This window comes from Vulpes vulpes, chromosome 1 (genome assembly GCF_048418805.1).
Source record: "Vulpes vulpes isolate BD-2025 chromosome 1, VulVul3, whole genome shotgun sequence".
In the NCBI taxonomy this organism is placed as follows: domain Eukaryota; kingdom Metazoa; phylum Chordata; class Mammalia; order Carnivora; family Canidae; genus Vulpes; species Vulpes vulpes.
This window is the reverse complement of record NC_132780.1, coordinates 93,057,868-93,077,774: the sequence shown is the minus strand read 5'-3', so window position 1 is coordinate 93,077,774 and position 19,907 is coordinate 93,057,868. Positions and strand designations below refer to the sequence as shown.

At 37.2% G+C, this 19,907-nt stretch overlaps 1 protein-coding gene across 2 annotated transcripts in view; it reads left to right on the top strand.

Moving 5' to 3' along the window:
• The window catches only part of PDE7B (phosphodiesterase 7B), a 306,678-nt gene that overhangs the window by 86,502 nt on the left and 200,269 nt on the right, over window positions 1-19,907 (top strand). The window contains exon 2 of one of the 2 annotated variants that reach the window (XM_025997876.2): window positions 11,111-11,171. In XM_025997876.2, the coding sequence (XP_025853661.1) occupies window positions 11,111-11,171 (61 nt within the window). Of the gene's footprint in view, window positions 1-11,089; window positions 11,172-19,907 lie in introns of those variants that run through there. The other variant, XM_025997877.2, reaches the window with a different exon arrangement.

Genomic DNA, 19,907 nt, shown 5'->3' with positions numbered 1-19,907 from the left:
ACTTTTAGGTTTTTGCACCCACAGTTTATTACCCAGAACAAACACCTTTCTAGCTTATCTCATACCTTTAAGTCTCACTGAGGACTTGTTCAATATTAGTTTCTCTCTTGCTTATCCAATCAGAATACATTATTCAGGAACTCTTCTATACCCATCAGAATGTGGCCAGGGTATCTGGGCACCTATGAGAAATTTCTTTCCCAAACCCATGTGGGTTCCTCCCCCTGCCTCAATGCCAAGGACAGGAGTACATCAGGCACAGTTAGTCTCTGGGCACCAAATGATCTATAGAAAATTCCTAGAGTCAACATGTCCACTATACAAAAATTCTGCTTGACCTTTTTTAATTAGGACTTTAAACACACAAATTATTTGAAAATAATATAATCAAAATAGAGATAGCTTCCACTGAATTTAATGAATATGCAGCAGAAACAGCTAAATATAGATAATTACCTCTGCTGTATTGGAAAGCCCTCTGTGAAGTTTTGCTGAATGAATATTTTGAATGAAATATTCAACAAAAGTGAGATTTTAGACCTTGAAGTCCTTCCCTTATAGCAACTGGAGATAATTGTCTAGGAAGGATTAGTCCTGTGTGCAATCTGCTCTTTGCCCTCTGATTTCCCATTCATTCTTTAAACAAACACTTTTTGCCCACTCCCATCTAACAGATGGTGCAGGAGTCTGTCCCTTTATGCATCCTTCAGGAGCTTGAGGTTACTCAATGTCCAAATTAAGGAGATAACATGGAGTAACATTGGATGGCAGTTGGAAAAGCCATGGTTTTCACGGCTTTTCTGCTTACAAATAATTGTATGTTCCTGAAAGTAATAATTTGTTTGGTACTTACTTTCACCAGGCACTATTCTAGGTTCTTTACAGATAAAGCATCTCCTCAAGTGATCCTCATGATGAACCCATGGTATAGGCAGTAATGATATCTTCCTATGACATATGAGGAAATTGAGGCAAAGAAGTACTGAGTAACTTGCCCAGGGTGATGCATCTAGTAAATGTTTTTTTTTTTAAATATTTTTTAAAGTGTATTTTCATTTATTTATGCATGAGAGACAAAGAGACAGAAAGAGGCAGAGACACAGGCAGAGGGAGAAGCAGGCTCCATGCAGGGAGCCTGATGTGGGACTCGATCCTGGGTCTCCAGGATCACGCCCTGGGCTGAAGGTGGGCACTAAACCTCTGAGCCACCCGGGCTGCCCCCTAGTAAATGTTAATCATCATGAGACCTCGAAATGCAAAGACACCTAACTCCATTAGACTTGTTTGTTACATCTAGAAAGTGACTTGCTTGGCCTCGATGGTCTCTCAGATCCCTCCCAGATTAGCAGTGCCTGTTTCTGGTACTGGAGCTGCCTTGCCCAAGCCTCAGAGCTGTGCACAGTCAGTCCCCTCTTCTTTTTCCTGACTTCTTTCAGATCTCCACCTTATACGAGACTCTGTTTCCTCTCTTTTCTAATGTGTTCTCAAAGGCTGCTACTCTACCCGGCCTGGGCTTACCACCGCAATCCTGCCCTGCCCATCTCTGTTCTCAAAACGACTCTGGCTTTGCAGGTTATCCTGTGAGAGAATGGTGCTCTCCATCATGGATGGAGGAGGAACATTTTTCTCCTCACAAAATCCCATGACTTATGCAGGAGAACTATGCTTGATATCTTGTATGCAGCCCCACCAAAAACCCTCTCCACCTTCCACCTCCTTCCTTCCACAAAACAATGTACACACTAGGCCGCATTACAGGTTTCATACATATACATTAATTCTTTCATTAAAGGGGGAGAGCAGTGTTACTTCCTCTCCTCTACAAGGAGGTTCAAACAGATAAGTGGTAATATGCCTAAGATCACACAGCTAGGAAGGGGTACATTTGGAAGTCCCTCTAACTTCTTCCCACTAAGAACACCAATCTCTTCTCTTTCTGTATTGCTTGCTGCTTTCTCTGACACAGAGTCTATGGACTTCATCTTTAAAAACTCACTATGTAAAAGTTAAATATTTATGCCATCACAGAAATGCCCTTCTGGAAAATAGCTGTAGTTGCCTGTCAACACCTGGGGTTCTGAGAAAGAAAATAGAAGATGAAATTATATTGCAAAATTTTGACATAATTTTTGCTCTCTTTATCAAGATTCATGGCATAGGTTTTTGTGTCCGGATATACAGAATTCTCAGAGCCCATACCAAAATTATTCCCCAACTGCCTTGGAGCAAGATGTCCACTTTGTTGCTCTAACTGGGTCATTAGAGAGATACCCTAGTTACATTCCACATACCATCAGCCTTGACAGGTCCAGATTCTGCTAAAATTGTGCTTGACCTGAAGCTATAGCCATTGCTTTGCACAATGAAAAATGTGATCTTCGAAATGCATTTCAGTATGTGCAATGGAAGTCAAGAATAAAAGTGCATGGAGAAAGTCTGCAAATACTGGGGAACAAGACATAACACAAGGCACCTCTGAACCTGTGCATCATCTGACCCCAGGATCTCCTTAAAGGGGCGGGGGTGGGGGTGTGTGGTACAGGGCAGGTGGGATCAGGAGAGGGTGTCCAACAAGATGTTAGACATATAACCTTTCTAGTGCCCTCTACTGTCCATGGCTGAAATGACATGTTCTTAGTTAGACATGCAGACTTAGTTCTGCATTCTGGATGTTTAATTAATAACAACAATAAAAAATTACTCTTGGGCTGAAACCAGGTTTTCCAAGTTTTGGTTCATAATAAGCAGTTTTTAAACATTTAAAAATAGGAGTGTATAATAAAATGCTGAGAGACTCTCTGGAGATTGCTGCTGGCACTTCTCTAATAGAAAGCATACGCCATTGAGCTAACATTTTGTTCTTTGACTGGAGAAAACAAAGCTGTTAAAAGCTTGGTAGGCTCATTTTCCAATAGCAATAGCATTAATATCTTTCAAGTCACTCCTAACCATAGCTAATTAGAGGTTTATGAGGGATGGCCCTGCCTGAAGGGTCACCTCAGTTTATGTAGCCCATAGATTTGCTGTTGACTGTTGGCAACAATGGATTTGTAAAGAGTTTCTGCTCAGCTCGAGGTGATTATCTTTTTTCCCTTTTGCTGGTGTGTCTCCTATTTTGACTGGCTGAAGTTGGATTGGACAACGAGGCCCCAATTCAAAGACAGTGCCAGATTGGTGCTGGAGACCTACACTGACAGATTGTTGAAAATTTATTAATCTGACGTTTTAACAGCCTGCAATGGGATGGAAATCTGCCCTTTCACTGGAAAAAGTCAGAAAGGAAAACATGAGCTTGAGCTGAAATCAACCCCTGTTCCAAATCTGCCTCCTCTGGCACCAGAGAGTCAAGGGCTGCCACGGTGTTAGAGATTAAGGCCTGGCTATGCCACCCATACGGTAGATGGGACTTGTACCACTGTCAAGTAGGAGATTCTGGAAATGCACCCTCTGGGAGCTGGGGAAATTGTGATGTCGTCAATGCTAGGTGCTAATGGCTTCAGCAGTAGCAACAGTCAGCCTCACATGAGACTTCAACTGATTGGTTAGGGACTGTTCTTTTGGCTGTAACCATTGTGTGTAGTAATTCAAGAAAAGAGAATAAGGAACACCACAGGCTTGGTACCCTCTTGGAAATGGGAAGGGACAAACAATTGCAATCAATACTGTTGGTGAGAGATATCTAGGACTGCAATATTGCAATGATCTGTTACAATACAAAAAGAATTGATTACGCATCCTGGCTCTTCAAAAGCCAACTCGGCCTCTCTAACCAAGCTCAGAATTTTTTAATCCCTGCTTATCTACTGTCTTGCCTATGACTACCACTTTAATTAAGCCCTCTATTCTCCACCACAGCTTTGCTCTCCTCCCAGGCAGCTACTGAAAGGGTCCCAACAGAGTTTCAGGACTTTGCACTGGCAGCTACTCCTGTCTTTTCCTTTGCCAGCCAACTCTTTCCTATCAGACCTGTGGTTATCTCTTTTTGGAAGTGGTCAGTGATAGCCCTGGGCAGCACTGGGGGACGCACTGAGGGTGCTCATAGTCTCCTATGTTCTGACTTCAGACTGAGCTATAAACTTTCTGAGAACATTTAGCATTCCTAAAACTCATCTGTATTCTAGACCCATTTGTATTCACACTCATGGTACAGTGTCTACACAGAGTAGGCACTCAATAATGTCTTTTTGAATGTTTGTTCATTCATTCATTCATTCACTTATTTGATAGACAATGGAGTCCCAAATTCCCATGCCTTCGTTAGACTTTGGGAGTTCAGTTTCTTAACAGAAGCTATCTTTTATGATCTACAAACCTAAATCCTTTTCTCTCCAGGCCTGTTTTCTGAAGTCTGGTTTTGATTAGCAATATTCTGTTTATTGTGGGGGGAAAATGTGAGATAAGAAGTGACCAAGATATTATGAAATGTCTTCTTTTTTTTTTTTTTTTTTTTTTTAGAGTAGGGTTGCCCTTCACCTAACAGTAAGAATGGTCTTTATTTTTTTTTTAAGATTTTATTTATTTATTCATGAGAAACACATACACAGAGAGAGGCAGAGACACAGGCAGAGGGAGAACAGGCTCAATGCCGGGAGCCCGAAGTGGGACTCGATCCCAGGTTTCCAGGATCATGCCCTGGGCTGAAGGCAGCGCTAAACTGCTGAGCCACCCGGGCTGCCCTGAAATTTCTTCTCAATGTCATGTTTCCCCCTTAATCACCCTATGCAGCCCCCCATTGTGTGGCTGCATCTAATGGCAACACTTACTAATTGTATGTATTAAAGTCCAGAAAAATTTTCTTTTTCATCCTATCCCAGATAATCTCAAATTTCAAGTATGTCCCACAGAATTACAGGCAAGAAATATTCATTCATTCATTCACTTAATTAACACCAGGAGTGCCCACAATGCACTAGTCATCATGCTAGACACTTAGAGGTTCAGAGGTGAACAAATAAAACAGATGCATCATCATACAGGCATTTGCCTTGTTTACTGAAAACCTCACTAGAGAAATTCCTGGTTGGCAAACTTACAGAATCAGAGTACTCTGAGATGGGTGAAGGTGGGGGTGAAGACAGCCTGTGCTGAGGCCTGGCCTACTCTCGGTTGGCTCTGTTGTTTCTAGTGCAGAGGAAATGTGCTTCATTTTCTATCAAAAAGCAACCATGGTTAGCGTTTCTTCAGCTCAGGAAACTTTTTTTTTCCCAAAATAGGTCTACGCCAGGGCTCTTTTTGTTTTATTTTGTTTCGTTTTAATGATCTATCAAGCATAGTCATGGGCATATTGGATTTTTCTGCATTTCTGCAGTAGCCTCTAGCATTCAATCCCTAGCTCCATGGGTATCAAAAGGCAGTCATGCCAATAGATTTCTAATCTTTGGATCATGGCCATGGTGGTGTGCTCTTGAGGCTAACAATTCCAATGATGCCTCTTGCTTCTCCACTTTCCCAGTTGTGGTCCACCATCAGTTCTTCTCATGAGCCAATTCTGCATTTTTGAGACTCATTTCTAGTGGCCCAGCCTATAGTCTGCTCCTCCAATGAGTTTATAGCCACCCAATTTCAAGTTTTAAATGCCTTTCTCCTTAAAAAAATAGCTATAATGATGAGAAGAAAATAATCAAAGAAGAACAGCATGTTAATTATTTGCCGATAGCATTTAATATTACCTACCTCCTGAAAACAGCTATTGTCTCAGTTGGCAATGGGGCAAACCACCCCAAGCAATGAGGAGCTCTGTTTTGGGTTTTGTTTGCTAATGTTTCCTCCCATCCAAAGATATTAAGACATTTGCCTTAAAAAGATTAATTGAGGGGCGCCTGGGTGGCTCAGTGATCTAAGCATTTGCCTTCAGCTCAAGTCCTGATCACAGGGTGCCGGGATCAAGCCCCACATTGGGCTCTCTGCTCAGCAGGGAGCCTGCTTCTCCCTCTGCTCCCCACTCATGCTCTCTGTTGTATCTCTGTCTCTCTCTCAAATAAATAAAATCTTTAAAAAATTAATTGCTGGAGGCCCGCTGAGAGACTAATATATTCAAGTGATAGGAAATGTTCAGAAAAATAAAAAAGTATCAAATCTTATTTGAAGCAAGAAAAATATTAACTGATTTAAGAATGCTAGAAGTGCTTGCTGCCACTTGAATTTCATTATCTTTAATGTTTTTTATATCTTTTTCCGAGTGTTTTTTTTATTTTTTCGAGTATAATAGTTGCTGTTATTAATATTTAAATATTTTCATTTCAGATATAAATTTCCCTTAAGAAAAGAAGTTACTGAATATTTAGTGTGATTTTTAAAAATTATACTTAATATCAATTTTTCATGACTAATTTTATTATGAAAGTAATGAAAAAATATAGTTTACTTAAGAGAAATATATTTTATTTATATTTTGCAGAAACATTTAACTAATGGAAATTAATTTTTTAATTAAAAATACTAAGAATGATATAGTATTTTATATATTTATATTATATATATTCTATATATCATCCACCTTTTTCTTACTAACAGGAAAATTTTAGATTTAACATAGAAAAATTTTAATAGGGACACCTGGCTGGCTCAGCAGTTGAGCATCTGCCTTCAGCTCAGGGCATGATCTTGGTCGGGGGATTGAGTCTCACACTGGGCTCCCTACGAGGAGCCTGTTTCTCCTTCTATCTCTCTACCTCTCTGTGTGTGTTTCTCAGGAATAAATAAATAAATAAATCTTTAAAAAAAATTTTTTTAAAAAGAAAAATTTAAATATATAGGAATTAGCAACCAAATTGTGAAATATTCTGATTTTTTAAATTAGAAGTATTTCTTCATTTTAAATCCTCAACAATATGAGAATCAAAATATAATTTAATGAATAGGTTAGATTTATTAATTTTTATTTTTGTATTACAACCTCATCTATAGTAATTTAAATTAGTACATTCTTGTTTACAATGAATTAAAACTAAGCATAATAATACTAAGATGTAGACAATATTGCCTTGTTTTACAAATGAGAAAGAAAATTGGACAAAACTAAATAAATTGTCCATGATAGTATAATTGGGAAGTGAAGGCAGTAATAGGATTTGAACTTAGATCAATCTAATACAAAGCCTGTGCTCTGATAGGTTGAAACTCAGATAAACAGCCAGTGCCTAATGAGTGAGGGAAGAGGATGTCTGTCAATGGACATAGTCTACTAGACCAAGACAATGAGGAGACCAATAATAACCCATATTTAAGCATCTGTATATACTATTCAAGCATTAGGTAAGCTTTCATTCTCTCACTCACTGGAGGGGAGTACTCTGTACTGAGTGGTACTCTGTGCCTCAATTTTCTACTCTCTTTCAAAGAGTATAATGAAAGTATAAAATAGTAGATATGCAGAACTTAGATATGCTTTCTTAGTTCATAGTATGGTCTGAATCAATGTTAGCTAGTACACTAAAAAAGCTAGCCTTTTTTAAAGACCTGGCAAGTATAAGGCATCAGGATTATAATAATGAGGCATGTTAGAAGCACTAACAATGAAAATGGTTTGATTCTTCATGTCTCTGAGGGCAACAGGCATTACATCCATGAGTTCACATGCAGCAAATCCTCTTGTGCTATAGAAGAAGAACATGTGCCAGGATGATCTGTTGCTAGCAGGGTTCTAGCCACTTGGATGGAGATTCCTATAATTATGCCCTATTGTTTGGGGGCAATGTTGGCTCAGAGAGATGGACAGGAACAAGGAGAGTAGTATATTAATACATATGAGGCACAGAAGCAAAGATGGAGATCTGTGGAAAAATGGGATTTTGAGAAGTAGGCAAAGCCTGGTGATCAGAACCAGGTCAAAGTCAGGATCATCCAGTATCAGAGAGCTTAGATGGGAAATCCCAGCATGCATGACCAGGTAGAGCCATGAGGAGACAGCTGCACAACCTGAAAACCCAACAGGGCACAAGATCTTCCCCCATGGAAGGTCTAACAGTTTTCTGAGACTCAGATCCTGTGGTTTAGCCCAATTAATCTCTTAAACTGGGTCATTGCCCTAGGTTGCACAGCAAGTATAAGCTTGGCAGCCAAGGCCCTATAAACCCTGGTATCAATGAGAAAAAGCCCTGGAAAGAATCTGGTTTCTTTCAAGTCCTGAGAACAATCAGATGCCTTTCTGGGCATTGCTTAAAAATCTCTTACCATCATTAGGTAACTTTTCAAAGCAGAGCAAATAAAGAACTGGTTAGAGGTGCCTCAGCCATTTCCCAGATGACCAGGGAGGTGAAGACAAAGAAGGGGACTGTCTCATGGTCATCAGAAGAGCTACCACACTTGCTCTTGCTGCTCAGTCACTAGCTTGTGTGGTCAATGAGCCCAGGCAGGCCATACTATTAATGAATGCATGTTTCAGGAGTTACAGAAACTTATCCCGGATTTGTTTATGTCTAGAAAAGATAGTAAGACCCCATGGCACCACCCACACCTGCAATCACACCCATCTGCCTCTTTAGGGACATATATAAGGTTGCCCTTGGGTTTGGGTAGCCATTGAAAGTCATGCAACCTCCACCAACCATCTGCTTCCAGCTCCTGTAATGAAAGAATGAAAGCTCTTCTATCCCAGAACATGTATGGCTTTGCCATAAGCAAAGGATAAAGAAGCACTCCAGAGTTGTTTCCTTATAGGACCCACAATACAGATTGATAGAGCTCTTTAGCACTTTGGTTTTAGCCAAGAAGTTAAAAACATTTTAGAAACCTCTAATCTTGGGATGCCTGGGTGGCTCAGCAGTTGAACGCCTGCCTTGGGCCCAGGGCATGATCCCAGGGTCCAAGGACTGAGTCCCACATTGGGCTCCCTGCATGCAGCCTGCTTCTCTTTCTGCCTATGTCTCTGCCTCTCTCATGAATAAATAAATAAAATCTTTAAAAAAAATAAACCTCTAATCTTTCCTTTAAAAATAATTATTAACTCTTTCAGGTAATAAAAATACCACTTAAAAACCGGGTAATGCGGAAATGGATCCTAGTAATTTGAATGAGTTTAACCTTTGCCAAACCACAAACAAAACTGGAACAGACAGACCAGACTCCACGGGTTGTTAATCCTCACATTTGCTCTCCAATCTGACTTTGTGGCATATATTAGCATCCCCATGTTACTTACAGAGAAATGAAGCATGAAGAGATTAAATAGTATGATAAATATCACATGATATTTAGGTCAGCAGAGTAGCCAAGGAAAAAAACACTCACGATACAAACTTTCCTCCTGATATTCATTGCCATCTTGCAAACTTCAGGCACATCCAACCTTCCTGCTCTGCCCTCCATTCTTTTGATTCACTAGAGCAGCTTGCTTCCCTTTCTGGGCCCTGAGCCAAATGTCCATCTCTCTGTGCATGGCATAGGTCATTCCAGAAAATGGATTGGCTTGAATGTATGTGATCAAATTGTCCTTTCCCCTCTTAACCTGCCCTTCTTTGTACCATAAGATTTCATAATTATGAGTGATGACATACATCCCCTGTGCATTGTTCCCCTACTTTGAATTTGATGTTTATTATTCATTGACTATTTTTATGCTTTTTCTATAAATTAATATATCTACAAATAATATGTACTATTTTTAGATATCTTCAACTTCATATAAAATGGAGACAGTTTTGGGCAGCCTGGGTGGCCCAGCAGTTTAGCACTGCCTTCGGCCCAGGGTGTGATCCTAGAGACCTGGGATTGAGTCCCACATCAGGCTCCCTGCATGGAGCCTGCTTCTCCCTCTGTCTGTGTCTCTGCCTCTCTCTCTCTCTCTCTCTCTCTCATATGTGTGTGTTTCTCATGAATAAATAAATTTTTTTAAAAAAATTGAGACAGTTTTTATGTTTTATATGATTTGAAAATTATATGTATTTGCATGATTTGAACACTACAAATTTCACAATTTGATTATTTTGTATTTACATGTACATGTTACACATATATAATTTATGTTTTTAAAGTATGCATAACAATAATTCATTCATTTTAACTACTGTGTAACATTCTAGTGTCTGGACGATACATTTATCTGTTTTGTAGCTGGATGTTAAATTGTTTGAGTAAATTTCTCCAGTCATCAGTCTAGAAGATGACTTGCTATGTCATAGGATGTGCACATTTCAACTTTACTAGATTTTGCAAATTTTTTCTACAAAGTGATTCTATTTTATATTCCAACCTCCAGTATGTGAGAGTACTCTTTTCCCTACATTTTTGATAACAGTTGTTCTTAACAGACTCCTAAGTTTTGCAACAGATGAATTCAAAATAGACCTCATTTTATCTTTAATTTGCTGGTTCTTGGTTATTAGTGTGGTTGAATTTATTCTCTGTGTTTGTTGACCATAAGATCCCCCCTTCCATGCATTGCTTGTTCCTTGATCCATTTTTCTAATGGGGTATTTGCTATTTTCTTTTTGATTTTGGAGGATTTATTTATATATTCAGGTACTAACCATTTGTCAGTCATATACAGATATGTAGTCCTTTCTTAATAGCTGATTGTTATCTTCAGAGTTTACCTTGCACAAAACTTTTAACAAGCAAGTTAAAACTGAGATATAGATAAGAAAGTTGCTATTTCCATGAGTCTGTGAGTTCGGGAAGAGCATAAAGAGGGCCACTTTTTCATGTTCTTATTTGTTTCCTTCAGGTTTAGAGAGTTCATTATAGGCCACCTAGTTTTGTGCTTACAATGCTTGATTGCAGAGTGGGTAGTTTAGAATAATTTCAGTCTGAATAAGGACCAATTTTGAGAATGATTGACCCCAGATTATTAGATCTAAAGATTACAGATCTCCTACTGAAAGAAAAACATCAGACACCCAATGCATGTCTGGCTACGACTCCTCAGAAGAGCACACAAAATAGGTCCCAGGTAGAGAGAGGCATGCGGCATGAAGGAACAATCTATCCCAACTTACTTCCCAGATATTTTACTACCAGGAAAATCTCTACTCATGACACGAATCCTTAGACTCAACCAAGCAAAATATGAAAAATAGACTGAAGTTATGGTGATGTCTGGTTGCATAGACACATTACCTTGGTAACACTGATATAAAATCTTAAAGTAACTATGACTTTCTCTCTCTTTCAGAGGTGTGGCGAAATCTTGTTTGAAAACCCTGATCAGAATGTCAAATGTGTTTGCATGCTAGGTAAGAAGGCTTCTCATTTTAGATATGTTAAGTATATTGATGTAATGTGGACTTTCTGTTGTTCTGTTGCCTTCCTGACAGTCTCTTGTTGCATATTACAGAGGCATACAGGCTTTTTTTTAGATGTATAGACAGGTATAATACATTCATATGTGGAACACTTGAAGATTTTATCTTCAAGAGATTTTGATTTTATTAACTGTCAGAAAGTCAGGAACCATGCTTCTGAGTCTGTCAGAATTATTCTCGAGTCGTCAGCATACATAGAATTGGGTGCTTTGTATTGAGGCAAATGTGATGAAAAAGTAAGAATTGCACTGTAGTTCCTAAACTAGAAATGATAAGTTAGGTAAGTAAACTATTAAGTATTTACATCATAGCACAAAACTCTCACAGTGCATGGGAGAAATATACACACGAACTAATTTATAGTTAGCACAATTACTCACATTGCATTTGTAACAAAATTGCAACATTGTAATGAAAAATCATTTGTTCTTGTAGGATTATGTATCATCAATGCCTTTTACAAACCCTTTAATATATAATATTCTGTTTAGAAATGAAGTTAATATGATTTTCCTCATTTTATAGCTTAGAAAACAAGTACAGAGAATATAAGTGATGCACTTCACCTCAAAGTGAAAAATTGTCCAAATCATGACATGAGTGTTTTTAAACAGTAAAGTTTTAGGTACAATATTTAGATCTTATTTAAATCACTAAGCTATGTCCAATAAGCTTTCAGTTAATTATTAAAATAGAATAAAACAGTAGCTTGGATAAATAAAAGTAATCCTTCAATATGACTTTCACCAAAATACCCTTAACCATTCCAATCTTGAACAGTCTCATTAGCAAAGAACAAAAAGATTCATTCTAGCTTCTTCCATTTTCTCTGGCTAACTCATATGTTGGCAGCCTACATTATTGGTGAGATGATTCAAAAGCAGTCATCAAGATAGAGGCATGGGAAGGTCTTGGTAATGTGTAATCGGAGATAATTGGGTAATAGTAACCGAAGATTGCTCATGGCTTGAAAAACAACCAAAAACACAAAAGCAAAAAACCAACAAATAAAAACAGATACCATATTTTCCCAACCTCCTGATGTTCTTCATTTCCTTGTACTAGTGTTTAAAATCTCTTTGTTGCACTTCTTATGTTTTCATTCTTAATTTGCCAATTAAGGTAGTGGCTAAACAGTAACATATCCTTTGGAAAATTAGTATCTTACTGGAAGTGTTTAACAATGAACATAGCATAGTATTCATACAACCATTTCAAATATTCAGTATTCGTATCCATTAAGCATGAAAATGGCTCAAAAATGCTGATGAAATTGGTGATATATAAGCAGAAAATATTCATTTGTCCAGCCACATTATGTCTCAACATTAGGTTTGGGAAGACATCTCACCACCACATCAAATCTATTCATCAGTTAACTCATTTAATTTTTGTAATAGTAAGATGCAGTTGGTACCATTATTATCCTCATTTTTTAGATAATAAAATTGAGGTAAATGGTCAAACAGGGTACCTTAATACTATTAAAATACTATATGATTATAGCTTCTACATAACCTAGTCATTTCAATCAATTTTTTTTAACTCATAATGATTTTAAGCCCGTGAGCATATCATCTATTTTGCATGAATTTTCCTTTGTACTGGTTCCCCTATGAGTTACTTGTTTAGTTTACAGCTAGGACAAGGACAGCAGCAGATTGTCTACTACTGCCTATAGACTTGTCTTCCCTTAAAGTAAAGCCAATCATCCTCTCATCTCTTCTAGATTATATAGAACTGTTTATATAGCTGCCGGATCACATTCCTGTCCACAAAATGCGTCTGCAGTAAATCTGCCTGATTACGCAATATTCAAATATTAAAAGCATATTTTATTAATCAGTTCTGTATTACTCTTACTGTCATAACAATTATAATTAATTGAGCACTTGAATATATGACAGGTGGAGTCGAACCTAAACACCTTACATAATTAGATGATTTATTCTAAGCAAATTAAAGCATGATCTCTCTTGCAAAATATGAATATCCTTGACAATAGAGTATATTATTAAGCTTGTAGATTTCATTAGTTTATTAGATTTCTATTGTGTTGTAGAACTAAATAATAAAAAGTAATTGTGAGAATGGAAGTTTTTATTAATTTGAGAACACAGGGAAAGTAGACAAACTGGGAAGAACACTTGTGCATTTTACCTTTAAAATAGACGGTAGAGGAGATCCCTGGGTGGCGCAGTGGTTTGGCGCCTGCCTTTGGCCCAGGGCGCAATCCTGGAGACCCGGGATCGAATCCCATGTCGGGCTCCCGGTGCATGGAGCCTGCTTCTCCCTCTGCCTGTGTCTCTGCCTCTTTCTCTCTGTGTGTGTGTGACTACCATAAATAAATAAAGAAAAAAATATTTTAAAAAATAAATAAATAAAATAGACGGTAGATATTTATTTATGTGGTGTCAAAAAAAAAAAAAAAAATACCATGCCTAGAGAGCTTGATTTATTCACTGTTTCACATAGTGAAAATTGTGCCCTCAAGGAGCTTACATCTAAGAAGGCTTAGACTTTTTTCCTACTTATCTTTTTAAGAGGATTGCTTCAAAATTTAATTGAAATGTTTACAAAGTCCTTTGAAATCTTAGATGAAAGACAGCACCAAAAAAATAAAATAAAATAAAATAAAATAAAATAAAATAAAATAAAATAAAAGCACCAAAATGAAATTGTTAAAGTATTATGGATACCAGTACACATGGAGCCACCCACCATTAGCAGATGTCCACCTGAAGCCCAGAGGCCACCGTTTCATATCAATACTGGCAAGACAATAAGAAAAGAAGTGAAGTAAAATGGTTTATTCCCTTAAAACAAGAGAAAAATCAAGTTATGAACCTGTAACTCACTGTAAATGAGACCATATATTATATTTCATCAGGAAAAGACATTTATATTCATACAACAAAACAGCTCTTCACCATTGTCTGAAGTATTTGTTGCTTCCTTTGAGAGGAACCTGTGATCATGCATTATGACCTCCTAAAAGCATTTCTTTTACAGTATATTTCCAACAGCAAAGGATATACTCTGATATTAAGGGAATATTAAGTTTTCTAAGTGTTGCCAAGTATGATCATAGTTAGTATTTTTGCAGGTAATGTTATAACATTTTTGTGAATAAATCAACATTTCCAAACAAGAAAACCAAACCAAACATCTCCAAACCTTTACTTCTGGTCTTTTTAACTGCAATACCTAAGGAAGGCCAACCTGAGACATCCGCGGTTTTAAATGGTGAAGTTTGAAGCTCACTTTAACACCCAAGATCCCCCTCTTTTCCCACTCACATACCATGTCTGGGGTGTCTGTCCAGCTCCCAGCTGTGCTCTGGTTTCCACACAGTTGAGACAGAATATGGAAGAGGGTCATTAGCCAGGGACACCATTTGCCATTCTCTTCTCTCCTACTGGCATGTCCCCAGATCATTATGAAAAATATTTTGAGTATATGTGTTAAGGTGTGTAGCTCCTGACTTCCATACCTAAGCCATCCTCACCCAAGGTTATGCTTCTGGATCATTACATTAAATGAGACATAAGTGTAAAATTCACCTTGAGTTACTCTGAAATACGAATTCAATGCAGTGTTAAGTGGGAGCAAACTTCTGTCATGTATAGGTCTTACAGGGAATCATTTCTGGTTTCAGGGGAATGGTTTGTGTTGGATATGAAAGTAAATAAAGATGCACTGCAAGGGTGGCTACACTATTAAGTATTCATTCCTTAGAATTCCCTCAGAGAGGGCAAAAGCGCGCAATTGAGTAAAGCACCAAATTGTAATAAATGTTGCTTCTTTTATTCCTTCATCCATAGGGCATGTGTGAAACTCCAACATCCCCATGTTCCTCCTTTTTTTTTAAGTGTAGCCATAAGATTTCTCTTAAGCACAAACTGACCTCAGAAGCTCATATAACTATATCAAAGGGTATATAGCAAGACTTTGTACCTTAATTAGGTATAATGAACTGATACCAAAGGGAAAAGGGAGTGGAAGAGAATTTAGCTTTCATTGCCCAAGTAATGTATAAAGTATGATGAGTTACTAAAATGATTTTACATTTTAAATATAATGAATTAAACTGATTCACAAAGAGCCAAGTGTATTTTTTAAAATTACATAAAATAAGCAATGTTGAATCACTTCTTAGTCCACTTGCTAACTTCATTCCATGAAATGATAAATCTTGGGAAAAGAAACTTTCAAAAAAGAATTCCCCATCAGACTTGATGCCTCTTATAACTACTTCTTCCTCCTTATTCTTAGAGGGAGATTCTCTTAAATAGCCAAGTAGTCTTAATTTGTTGTCTTTGGGGTGGGGAGTGGTTCTAATATCTTTAAATTATTTTATTTTAGTATTCTGACACACAATGTTACATTCATTTCAGGTGTATAACACAATGATTCAACTTCTCTATACATTATGCTCTGCTCACCACAAGTGTAGCTACCATCTGCCATCATATATCATCATTACAATATCACTGACTGTTTTCCCTAGGCTGTGCCTTTTATTCCTGTGACATTCATTCCATAATTGGATGTCTTTATGCCCATTTTATCTATCCCTCCACCCCGCGCCTCTGGCAACCATCAGTTTGCTCTCTGTATTTATAGGCCTGATTCTGCTTTTTGTTTGTCTTTTTATTCATTTGTTTTGTTTTTTAGATTCCACACCTGAGTGGAAATCATATGGTGTATTTCTCAATCTGACTTACTTAGTCTAATACCCTCTAGGTTCAGCCACATTGTTGCAAACGGCACAAATTCATTCTTTTTTATGGCTGAGTAATAGTGCATGAGTATGTATGTACACCTCATCTTCCTTATCCATTCACCTATGGATGGACACTTAAGTTGCTTCCATATCTTGGCTATTGTAAATAATCCTGCAATAAATCTTTTTTAATTAGTGTTTTCATTTTCTTTGGGTAAATATCCAGTAGTGGAATTATGGGATCATATGGTATTTCTATTTTTAATTTTTTGAGAAACCTTCCTACTGTTTTCCACAGTGGCTGCACCTGTTTACATTCCCACCAACAGTGCATGAGAGTTCCTTTTTCTCTACATCCTCGCCAACACTTGTTATTGCTTGTCTTTTTTATTTTAGCTATTCTGACAAGCATAAGGTAATATCTCATAGTGGTTTTGATTTGTATTTCCTTTAATCTGTAACTTAAGGGTTTTTTGTTGGCTCAATTTTTCCAACCTTTTTATCAAGGTTTAATTTTACAGTTTGAAATTTTCAGTGATCTTGCTTTTCTTACATGCTTTTTTTTTCATGCTAATTGGTGTCTTATCGTCTGAACATAAAATATGCACTTTTTTACCCACCATAGCTTAGAAAAGGGTGTTCATATTGTCAGGCTTTTTGGTTGAAGTTTATTATAAATCAATTAAAGAAGTTGCCAGCTTCAAAGCAATAAAATACCATAAAATCAATGTTATATTATCATTTGACATAAGCATAGAGAGACTTGCTTTCTAGTCCCACTAAAAAATTAACTATGTACACATAGAAAGTGTTTTGTCTTTTAGGCTTTAATTTATAGTTTTTCTGCAAAGTAGAAATAAAAACATCTGTTTTTCCTAGTCGAGGGGTTATTCTGGTGATTGAATAAAATGTTCCATGAGGAGACATTGCCTCCTGTAATGTTCTAAACATTGTTTATGCATCAATAAATTGATAAATAAATAATAAACAATTGAAAATAAATTGATGACAATAAAAAACAAATAAATTATCTATTGATGACACTAAGATGTTTAGAAAAGCAACTGAAAAGCTGAAACAGTATATAAATGTGAGAACAATTGTTTAAAGTATCAAATACAGGGAAGCCTGGATGGCTCAGTGGCATCTGCCTTTGGCTCAGGATGTGATCCCTGGTCCTGGGATCGAGTCCCACATCAGGCTTCCCACAGGGAGCCTGCTTCTCCCTCTGCCTATGTCTCTGCTTCTCTCTCTGTGTCTCTCATGAATAAATAAACAAGATCTTAAAAAAAAAAAAGTATCGAATATATTCTTCAAAACTATGAGGTTGCTCAAAGGCATTCATTCAATACTCATTCAACAAATATTCATTGACTACCTATTAGATGCGAGGTATCGTACTGGGCACTAGGAATGTACAGCCAATGGGACTTGGGTCTGGCCTTCAGAGGGTTTACGGTCCAGGAAGAGTTCCAAACCCTGAACACCCAAATCTGCAGCATCAGCTTGAAAGGACATATGATACAAAAAAAAAAAAAAATAGTAATAGTAAAAATGAAGCATTAGGGGATTTCAGAAGATGAGGAGGGTACATACTGTTGGGATATGAAGACATGTAGATTTAAATATACAGAGATTTAGATATGCTGAGAAAAAGACAGCATTGTAGGTGAATGCAAGGCCATATTCAAAAGCCCAGATAAAAGAAAGCTAGGGAATAGGAGGGAGCAGGAAGTGTTCAGGCCACAAAGATGATGAAAAGATAAATTGAAAAGGAATTCGAGGCCTTACTGTGGATAGTTTACTGCTGTCATTGGCTCTGGAAAGAGCTGTAGTATCAGATAAGAAAGACTTCTGGTCTTTTATTTAGAGAGTGCTTCTTTAGTTATAAAATTTTATGGAATACTCTATAAACAAATTTCTACTAGCTAGTTGTTAAATACAGCCATTCACCGGATCCCTGTGAAATTATATAATTTTAACTGAACGTATATTTGAACCTGATGACCTGAATTCTAGGTTTGATATTTTTAAAATATGTTAATTTAATCTTTTCCATTTGATATTAAATCATAATATCTTATTTAAGAAGTAAAACAGCATTGCCATCTTTTATACTAGAGAAAATTGATATTTTTTTTCACTTTTTGGAACTTTGTCATCTAATAAAATGGTAAGTTTTTTATATTAAAAGTTTGCTTTTGTCACTAGCATCAGCCTATGATTTTTGTATGTAGACAATTTTGAGGTCCATAAATTTTTTCTTAAAATTAATACACAATCTGTTTTAGAGCAAAATAATATTTGATATCAAAGTGGGCCACTGTGGTATAGTAGAAAGATCAGAGTGTTTAAAGATTCGGTACCAGCTAAAAACTCTGTGGCAATAGGCAAGTTACTTAAGGGTTGTAAACTACAGTTTACTCTTCCCTAGAAAGGAATAATAAATAATAATAATAATATTATGTACCTTATCAGATTTGTTGAAGATCAAATAACAGAAATATTAAAGCACTCTGTAAACTTTTAGAAGTAGTAGAAATATAAGTATTATTTGTATTAAACACGAATAATTTATTTGTTCTAAGTACTTCCATCTCATCTGATATTAGTAGTACTTCATATATGCAAACTGGCAGCTTTGATATAATGCAAATATTAAACTATCTCAATTTGGCAGTGTCTTTGTGACTTAATCAGTTAAGCTTCCCACTCTTGGTTTCCACTCAGGTCATGATCTCAGGGTCATGATATAGAGCCCTGTGTCACTAGCCCCATGGGAGTCAAGCAGACTCCCACACTCTGCTTCTCCTGCTCATGCTTTCTCTCTCTCTCAAATAAATAAATCTGTAAACTATCTCAATTTTGGCTCAAGTGAATAGATATTTTCTAATTTTTTATTTTTTTATTTATTTATTTGTTTATTTATTTATTTATTTATGATAATCACACACGGAGAGAGAGAGAGAGAGAGAGAGAGGCAGAGACACAGGCAGAGGGAGAAGCAGGCTCCATGCACCGGGAGCCTGATGTGGGATTCGATCCCGGGTCTCCAGGATCGCGCCCTGGGCCAAAGGCAGGCGCCAAACCGCTGCACCACCCAGGGATCCCTGAATAGATATTTTCAAATGCATATTTGCAATCTAGAAATAAGCATATTATTCTCGTAGGTTATTAAAGAAAGTTTATTGTAAGAGCTATTTTATGTGTACTTGACCTTAAAAGTGAAGGCCTATGTTTAAAAACAAAAGTTTCTAGTTGCTGAACTTTGATTTATGAAGATTAAAATGCCTCAGGAATTTAAATTAACTTTACACTTGCAAAGCACTTCATTCATATCATATGGACAAATCAATTCGCTTTTCCTATATGCCTGTTAGTTGATGGTTTTCTACCTTTCAAAAGAGAGCAAATTGAGACCTGGATATTTCCATTAAAAAGCAGTGGGGGCATTATCCCCATCACTTACTCAGGTCTACCTGGTTTTACTCTTCATTGCACTTATCACCAAATGTCATATTTTACATTTCTCTGTTTCTTAATTGCTGTGCTCTAGCATCACCCTACCATGCAGAATATGAATATCATGAGAACAAGGATTTAGCTTTATTCACTGCTGAGTGTCCAACATCTAGAACAGTGTCTGGCCACCTAGCCTGTGATAGGAACCCAATATTTGCTGAATGTATACGTCGATGCATTTGTGAGAGAAGCATTACCATCTGCAGAGTGCAGCCCAGATGTATCAAAAACTGATTGGTGTAGCATGTAAAACTGCTCCCTCAGCTGAGTGACAGGTCAGCTCCTACAGGACTAACTGGCAGTTTCCCAAGCATAGTCCTCTAGGTTACAGGATGATAAATATGTAGTTCTCCTAAAACAGGCAGTTAGAATCTAGCCTAAGGATCAGGTGATCAACAAATATTTCTTAAGCCCTCCAC